The sequence below is a fragment of the Chenopodium quinoa genome, unplaced genomic scaffold (genome assembly GCF_001683475.1).
Source record: "Chenopodium quinoa cultivar QQ74 unplaced genomic scaffold, ASM168347v1, whole genome shotgun sequence".
Lineage (NCBI taxonomy): Eukaryota > Viridiplantae > Streptophyta > Magnoliopsida > Caryophyllales > Amaranthaceae > Chenopodium > Chenopodium quinoa.
In genome coordinates this window covers 857,632-866,231 of record NW_018745024.1, presented here as the reverse complement: position 1 = coordinate 866,231, position 8,600 = coordinate 857,632, and the positions used below count along the sequence as shown (strand labels likewise).

Sequence of the window (8,600 nt, the reverse complement as noted above, 5' to 3'; positions counted from 1 at the left end):
CATTGTACATTCCATGATATCACTTTTTTTATTAATTTTACTAATATAAAAATAAAGATATTATTATATTAACTACTTATATAATTTTAGGAAAATGTTATACATAGCCCTTGGGCTACATATCAATAGCTATATACTAAAAGACACACCAGCAATGACACGTGTCATATCCTGGTGTGTCCTTAGTTTTTTAGTTTTTTTTTTTTTTTCTGAAATTAATTATATTATAGAACAAATTTTTATACAAAAATAATTCCCTAATGTTGTAGAGTACAATATAATTACTAAAAATAAAAGTATTTGACATATTTAAACACAAATTTTTATATAGCTATAAAAAAAAAACATTCTTAACATAATTTTGATTATTTTTTACATCATTTTATACCTAACATATCTTTGTAGTTCTGTACTTTGATCAAAATTTGTCAACTATATTCTTAGATTTTTTTTTTCTTTATAAAAACAATTACAATGGTAGTTTAATAATGATTATTGAAAATTAACATTCATGACACGGGAACTAACCTAGTAAGCATTAAATATGCACTTGAAAATTGTGTAAAGTTTGGAAATAATGAAAATATAAACACTAATTAAACTGATTCTCGTGTTTTTGTCATGAATTCCTAATTTTATACCATTTTCAAGAGTGTATTAATTTCTTATATATAACCCTTAGGCCTACATATAACATTACCCATAATTTTAACGTAAGAAAGTGTAAATATTATTATTCTCATTATCAAAAGCGAAATCAAAAGGGGGATACAATTGTTTCGTAAGGAAAGGAAGCAAATCAAGACATTCAAATTAAAAGCAATTAATTCTTCAAAAAAAAAAAAAAAAAAAAACCAATTAAAGCAAAGAAAAACAAAGCATAAATTAATTAGGAGGCAATAGTTTAAAGGATAAACCAGAGCCCTCAAGTTTTTCTTCCATGAGTTTGTTGACCCTCTCAACCATGGAAGGTGTGAAATGATTGGTCCAATCCCCAACTTCTCCTTTCCTAAAATAGCTCTTCTTCTCAAACATGTTGTTGATTACACCACTCTTATTAACATCCAACTCCTTCATATTTTTAATGCTGCAAAACTCTATGACTTGTTGTATGACACCTTCATTTTCCTCTCGAGTTGAAAAGGGCATACCTATAAATTCCGCCAATCTCTTCAAGTGATTTACAGGATTATCTTTCAAGTCTTCGTACTTAAGAAATAACACCTTATCAGGGTGCTCTAAACTCATCTTCCAAAACCCAAGAACATGGTCGAAAAAAGGCCCATATGCAACTTTTCCATCACAAAAATCTTCAAAGAAATCCTCTAAAGAAGGTTTTACAAAATTTTCCACGTGTTTCATACCATCAACAACAAAGTGATATTTTGACACTATAGTGTCTAAAGGGTTTCGACAAATATACAAAATCCGACACCCAGAATTCCTAATTGACTCAGGAAGGGATGTGTAAGGGACATGAGTGCTAAGAAGCCTAGGCGACGGAAGCTCACTAAGGTGGTGTGGTTGAGGATAATCAAAGGCTTTATTATAGACATCGGTCTCTAAGCTATACACAAGTTCTTGGGGATGATGGGTGAGTAAAGGGCTTTGATCAATAGGATAATTTGCACGATTAACTATCATGAACAATAGAGATTTTAACCAAGTTGAACCAGTTTTGGGGAGACTTGTGATGAATATATCACTATCTCGAGCTACAAAGTGTTTTTGAAAGGTGAGAACATTTCTAAATGAAGAATTATTGACAAAGTACCAAAAATCTTCATACAAGACCATGTGAAACTTTTGGCTAGTTCTCAATTTAGCCTTCGGGAGGTATTCCATTAGCTTTTCAACTTCTTCTTTCTTAACGTAAATTTCCTCTTTTTGGATTTCACTCATTTTGGATTATAAGTTAATGTTTATGGTTTATGGAATTGAAGTAGAATACAATGTTTGATCTATATATATATATACAATGTGTTAATTTATTTAGTAGTTCTCCTCTGTCACGTCTCACTTGCATGGAGACAAGTCTAGGGAACAGAAGTTTTGCTGTATTATTGCATGCATGCATGGATGTGTTACATGTGTAGTGTTAATTTTGTCATAGGTAATAATGTTTCGGATGACGTCTTTGTATGTAATTTAACTTATTATATCCACTTTTAGCTCCGTATATAAAACTCATAGAGCTTTATGTGACAACAAATGCAAGAAAGATGATGAAATCAATAAAGAAATAAACGAACACAAATTTACGTGATTTAGGCCCTGTTTTGTTCACCTTATTTCCACTTATTTCATGGTTAATAAGTTCAGATAAGTTCAAATAAGGGTTAATAAGTTCATATAAGATAAGCTTAGGAAAAATAAGTTTATAAGTTGTGATAAGGGTTAATTAGAGCTATCAAGTTTAATTTATAACTAAAATAAGTTCTAATAAGAGCTAATAAGTTCAGATAAGATCATATAATTTCAAATAAGTACAGATAAGATCAGATAAGTAAAAATCAGGTGAATAGAACACACCCTTACAGCAATGTGCGGTAAACCCATTCTCCTGCGTCCTCACCAACTTCGTGATCTCCCATTCCGAAATCTTTCAAAGTTTCATCATGTAAGATCTTGAATATTAGATTATTAGTGCTCCAAATAACCCTTCAGAGTTTAGAGACTTCTGCTTTACATTGGCATACTTCTCCTCAAAAATTTTAAAGAAGTCAATGTGCCGGGATGCCAAAAGTTTCAACTTCATATTGAGATTTTTTTAACAAATTTTGTCCAAGTTAGATTTCAAGATGAGCCTTATTTCGAGCATGAAGTTGGATATTGGAGGCAAGGTCTAGAGCAATTGAATAGGGTACCGTTTTGAGAGTACAAGGAGTTGAAGAATGATCTCACATTTCATTTGAAATCGTTGGCTGAATTTATATAGGCTTGCCCTTTATCCCCAAGAGAGGAAATTGATGGTGTTTGTCACTGACAATATAATTAAATTATGCAGCATCGAGAGTCTTAAAGAGCTGGAACTCAACAAGACTAGGGTCTAGGAATATGACAAGTTGGTGGTGAAGGTGGCGTTCTTTAGGAAAGGCGAGGTGGGTGATTGAATCAATAATTTCACTCCCTCTTATGGTGGATCAATCAAAGATATGACGGAACAAAACTTGGGAGACTAGAATAGATGGAGAGGCGGGAAAACAATAAGCTGGGGCCTTTTGTGCATGGACGCGTAGTGCTTCTAATCTTCTATCATTAGAGCAACCTGCATCTCTGCATTTATCATTTAATCTTCATGTATATTCATATGATACAGAAAATACATTAACCACCATATCTCAGAAAAAGCAAAACTACCTCTTGAAAAGCCTAGAAACACTCTTGAGACAATTATTCACCATAACATTACTAGAATTCACACAACTCACAGATATTTCAGACATCGTGCAATTATTCTGATGGATCTTAAAATCATTCAAAATGATACACGAATACCAAGAAGAGCCATGAACTGTGAAACGAATTCAGGGTGCCCTGGCCAAGCAGCTCCTGTCACCAAGTTCCCATCCGTGAAGCAACGATTTATTGGTTCAGGCTCCAACCAAGTTCCCCCTCCTAATACCACATTGAGCTTCACAGCAGGGTATGCAGTACATTTCTTCCCCTGCAGACATAATAAAAAAAAAAAAAAAAAGGAATCAGGTTCTTCACCAAGGTAGCAAAAAAGTCTTAGCAAAACCAAGTCACATTACTGTAGCTCGTCATACAAGGTAACAAGGTGCAACTAGTCAGCTGCATCACATAATCTCATTCTAGCAGGCCTGATGATTTAGACAAAATTGCAGGACAATCAGAAGCTTTAGTAGCAGCAAAATTCATGTGCTTGTAACGCATTGAGCATAGGGGAACTGGGGAAAGGCACATTAGAAATCGTCATTATTTCAGTTAGAGTTAGCTTAAGCAACAAAAAGAGGGGAGAGAAGGAGAGTTAATCTGTAAATAGAAGAGTTTATGGACAAAAGATTAATGAATATTAATGAGAATTCTATATTGTTAGCTTTTCTTTATTGAAAGTGTTCAGCCAATTAAGCTGGGATTGTAACACCGTCGTATGCTCTATATGGTGATTTGATCACATCAAATACAGTCCACTATCAATCACTCTGCACCTCTTCTGCTTCCTTATTTCAATTTTTTTTTTTTTTTTTTTTTTCTGTTTATTTATTTTTAAAACTGCTCTGCAAGGCAATATATTTACTCACAGAATGTGAGCGGAATATCAGCAGAAAATAGCTGCTTAATTAGCATGAGCTTCTTGTAAAATCTTCAGTTTACAAGCTCTTTATTAAAAAGTAAAAAGTACAAATATCAAACTCCAAAATTTATGGGCCGCCCCTAACAATAAAGCTACTTTATATCAAAATTTTAATAGGAAATATTAGCTAAAATACCATAACTATCGAACTACTTGCTAAACCTTTTATGACATTGAACGTGTTAAATCAAATGGGACACACTAGATTGGGAATGTAGATTACACCCAATTGTGTTGGGACTAAAGTATTAGAAACTTTTAGCAGTAAAAAAGGAATGGCATTGAAACTGGTAGTATTACAACCAATGTTACAAGGTATGTGGTTCGATACGAAACGTGGTACGGAAACGGATACGCGGTACGCTACCCATGATGAATCCGGTACGATTGGGTACGAAATAAATAAATTAATAAAATATATGGGTGATTTTTATTAATAAGATTTTGATTTGGAAAATAATATAAAACGTAGTTGTATCAGTCCTAGCTTGAATTTATGTGGGTTAGTGAATTGCTTAAGAAAATAGAGTACATAATATATACTTGTATAATAAAAAGCCCAAAGACTTAAGCACATTTGGAACAGAACCCTAGCCGCCACCTTATGTACTACTGTGTAAAACAGAAGAGAGGAGAGAGGAGAGAGAAAAAGCTACTCCTAAGAAATAAAATCAGAAGAGAGAGAAAATGCATTGGAAATATCGGGAAGAAACCATTGAACGTTGCACAAGAAGAATAACCGCTTAGCTGCTACCAAAGTCGCCTCCTTCAGCGATCCAGATCGCGAACCCCAGCGACCCAAGTCGCGTTTGTACCGCGTTCCGATACGCGCGACTCAGTTCGCGATTCGTGGCTACGTACCGCGAACCTTGTAACACTGATTACAACTAAATAAATTACAATGGGAACAAGCACAAGCCATTGAAATTTTTGAAAATCTAAAACAGGTCCGTAGTCAAGTATGAACAAATCTAGAAATGTAAAAGCTCCTAAAAACCAGATCATTCTAATGGTAAGTGCATGTATATGTGTCAGGATTTTAAAAATAAAGATAAAAAAACACTCCTAGCTTTCAAGGTGATATGAACTAACAGAGGAAAGGATCAAGGAGAAAAAAAAAAAATTACCTTGAGAACACCAGCTGCAGATAAAATCTGTTGGCCATGGCAAATGGATGCAACTGGTTTTCCAGCCTCCATGAAACTTTTCACCATGGTGATAACATTCTCATCTAAAGCAAGGTACTCAGGTGCTCGCCCTCCGGGAATCACAAGACCATCATAACTTGAAGCATCTATACCTTCAAAGGTGGCGGTCAATGTAAAATCATGACCAGGCTTTTCACTGTATGTTTGATCACCTTCAAAATCATGTACAGCAGTTGGGCAAGTATCCCCTTGCTGCTTCTTTGGACACACGGCATCGACATGGCACCCCAGGGCTTGAAGGGACTGGAAAGGGACCATAACCTCATAATCTTCCATGAAATCCTACTCCAACAGAAAAGAAATAATATGAGGATGATAAACAGTTACCCACTTACCCATATATAAAGAACCTACAACCATATCACGTGGATATATGTGTCAAAATAGTTTCCCTTGGCATTTGCAATAAGGATCTCAAGAATAAAATTTTCAGATTGTACATCTTGAAATCATTGCAGATATCCAAATCAACAGCTATCTCATTAATCAAGTGTAAAGCATTACTTACCCCACAAAGGAACAGGATCCTTTTATCTGACCCACTTATGATGCCTCCTAGTGCTTTTACAAAAATCTGAATGAATTCAGGATGTCCAACATAGGTAGCGCCTGTTACTATATTTTGGTCAACTACACAAGCTCCCATGTCCGTTGGTTCTACCCAATGAGCCCCAGCTGCAATGAGCACATGCTTCACTGCAGGAAATGCTGTACATTTACGACCTTTAACACAATCAGCAGCAGCCAGGATCAACTGCCCATGGCATATAGAAGCAATTGGCTTCCCGGATGAATGAAACTTGCGTACCACATCCAGAACAGACCCATTCATTGCAAGATATTCAGGGGCCCTTCCCCCTGGAAGGACCAAACCATCATATATGCTTGCATCAATCTCATCAAAGGTTGCATTCAGGGTGAAGTTGTGTCCACGAGTTTCAGAGTAAGTCTGCAGGCAAAATAAAAAGTCATGAAAAGATAACCTAATAAGAACCATTATCACATTGGTCATGATGATCATTTATCAGAAAGTCAAGATCATTCATTGAAGCATCAAGTTTATGATCAAGCAGAAGATAATACAGCAGCTCATCCACAAGATCATAACGTTACTTAAGCATAGCTGCAGTTGGTGTATGGATTGCTGACATGGCAGATTAGTGAGCTGGCAATATTCTGTTACAACAAACTTTTCCCACACTTCATTGATGTATTGAATTTGTAATGATTCTGTTATTACTTGGAGCAATATATAAATAGCTCCTGGATTGTAATATGTAATCAGATTTTTCATTCTAATAAAATCTGTTCTTTCTTCTCTCTATATTCTCTCTCTAGAATCTTGAATTCCAAATTGAAGAACTCTATTACAAACCAAATTGAAGCAATTTGTGACTTAACTTAAAATTCATCTAATGAAAGACTGGACACAAAAATAAATATAGATCAACATGAAGTCATGAACATTACCCTAATGCCCAGTTGAAGTTGACCCATCCAATGCTTCCTTGCTTAACACAAGTAATTTATCCCCTTAGCTTATATGCCAAGTCACGATTGATTCTCGAATCACATTCCAACAATTGGATATCTTCTCAAGGGACTCAAGCAACCGTAACTTGTAAAAGTATGCTATTACAAGATCGCTCGTGCTTACTGTGGTCAGCTCTAGGTTTACTTTATATGCTTCTACGGGCGGCTTAAGTATTTGTGGTGCTAATTATCTACAACTTCCTATTCACTGAATGGCTGGAACTTGTATGTCATGCATTCGAATCCCAGCTAACTACATACATGATTACATGAAGCGACTCATGAACTATTCCATAATTGAATTTAGATACAGTATTAGCATTTCTTTGAAAAGCAGCAACTAACCAAAAGAAATTGTAAACTCGGAGATACGTAATACACCTTGAATCAGTATTTCACATCGAGTGACTAAACACGGGTTCTCTCTCTATACCTTAAACTAGCCTAATTTTGTTATCAGTTTTATTTTTTCTCAAAATCAATAAAACTCCACTCCTATCCCTGGTGGACATAGCTAACACATTGTGCATTAAACCAAGCTTAGTTTATCTGAACTTGTTCGTTGTTTTCGCTTAATCCCTTTCGCATTAGCTATAACAATATTCAAAATTCTTAGCATTAGCAAGAGACTTTCATGTCACTAAATTCCAGAGAGATTATATTTATATCTCTCAACAAATACTCATTATGTAATTAAACCCCAAATAAATCAATTATCATCAAGCAATACAGGAAAAAAAAAAATAAAAAAACCCCATAAAAATACTAATTAAATAAACAAAACCCAGAAACCTGATGAGTAGAAAGTTGATGAATAGCAGTGCGGCAAACATCCCCGGCTTTTTTATCAGGACAAACAGCATCAACTGCTACACCATAAGCTAAAAGTGCTTGAAATGGAACCATCACCTAAACAACAATAAAAGTCAATAATCATACAATTTTTAAATTATGTTAATATGATTTCATTTGAATTTATTGTGAAAGATGAATATTAAGTATTAACCTCATAATCTTCCATGTAATCACCGCAAACTATGAGGACTTTTTTTCTCAGATTTTGATTGAGATTCCGCCATTTTTGTTGGAAGAAGGTTGAGCTTCAAAAGAGTTAAGAGAGTTGAGAGTGTTCTGGACTCTGGAGTTGTGGGTTGATGTAAGGATGAATTAAAAATGTGGGAGATTATTTATATACTTGGTACTAAAATAAAGTAGATTAATAGTGGAGGGAGTTGGAGAAGACATCTAGACACATGGATACCATCATACCAGATTGTGTGGCAAGATCTGCGGTACGTGATGGACGACTCCACTAATCCACTATGGGTCTGTTCTGACTAAATTAAACTAAACTAAATTGAATTAAAATGAGAGAAGGGAAATTAGAAAGGGGTGTTAAATACCGCCCTTCAAATTTATCAAAATCGCCATCATTTGAAGTAAAATGTCAATTCACCCTTACTAATCCTAACCCATTTTCCTCCATTTTTTCCGCTCCACAAACACCCCCAACACCCATGTTTTTCCCCACAACAACTTTT

The 8,600-nt window shown here is 34.9% G+C and overlaps 2 protein-coding genes across 2 annotated transcripts; both read right to left on the bottom strand.

Moving 5' to 3' along the window:
• Positions 1–257: 257 nt before the first annotated feature.
• LOC110708833 (flavonol sulfotransferase-like) lies at positions 258–1,993 on the bottom strand. The gene has a single exon (XM_021887056.1). The coding sequence runs from the start codon at positions 1,900–1,902 to the stop codon at positions 886–888; it is 1,017 nt and encodes a 338-aa protein (XP_021742748.1). The 5' UTR covers positions 1,903–1,993; the 3' UTR covers positions 258–885.
• A 1,208-nt stretch (positions 1,994–3,201) lies between these two features.
• On the bottom strand, positions 3,202–8,247 carry LOC110708249 (protein DJ-1 homolog D-like). Its single transcript, XM_021886335.1, has 5 exons — positions 8,066–8,247; positions 7,852–7,968; positions 6,035–6,475; positions 5,446–5,808; positions 3,202–3,667 (listed from the first exon to the last, which is right to left on the bottom strand). The coding sequence occupies exons 1-5, from the start codon at positions 8,078–8,080 to the stop codon at positions 3,479–3,481; spliced, it is 1,125 nt and encodes a 374-aa protein (XP_021742027.1). The 5' UTR covers positions 8,081–8,247; the 3' UTR covers positions 3,202–3,478.
• Positions 8,248–8,600: the final 353 nt, after the last annotated feature.

Excerpts from the sequence above, each read along its gene's own strand:
- LOC110708833 (XM_021887056.1), bottom strand. The coding sequence starts at position 1,902 with ATGAGTGAAATCCAAAAAGAGGAAATTTACGTTAAGAAAGAAGAAGTT.
- LOC110708249 (XM_021886335.1), bottom strand. Across the intron at positions 5,809-6,034 it reads GGATCCTGTTCCTTTGTGGG|GATTTCATGGAAGATTATGA; the intron begins GTAAGTAATGCT and ends CTGTTGGAGTAG. Across the intron at positions 3,668-5,445 it reads CTGCAGCTGGTGTTCTCAAG|GGGAAGAAATGTACTGCATA; the intron begins GTAATTTTTTTT and ends TTATGTCTGCAG.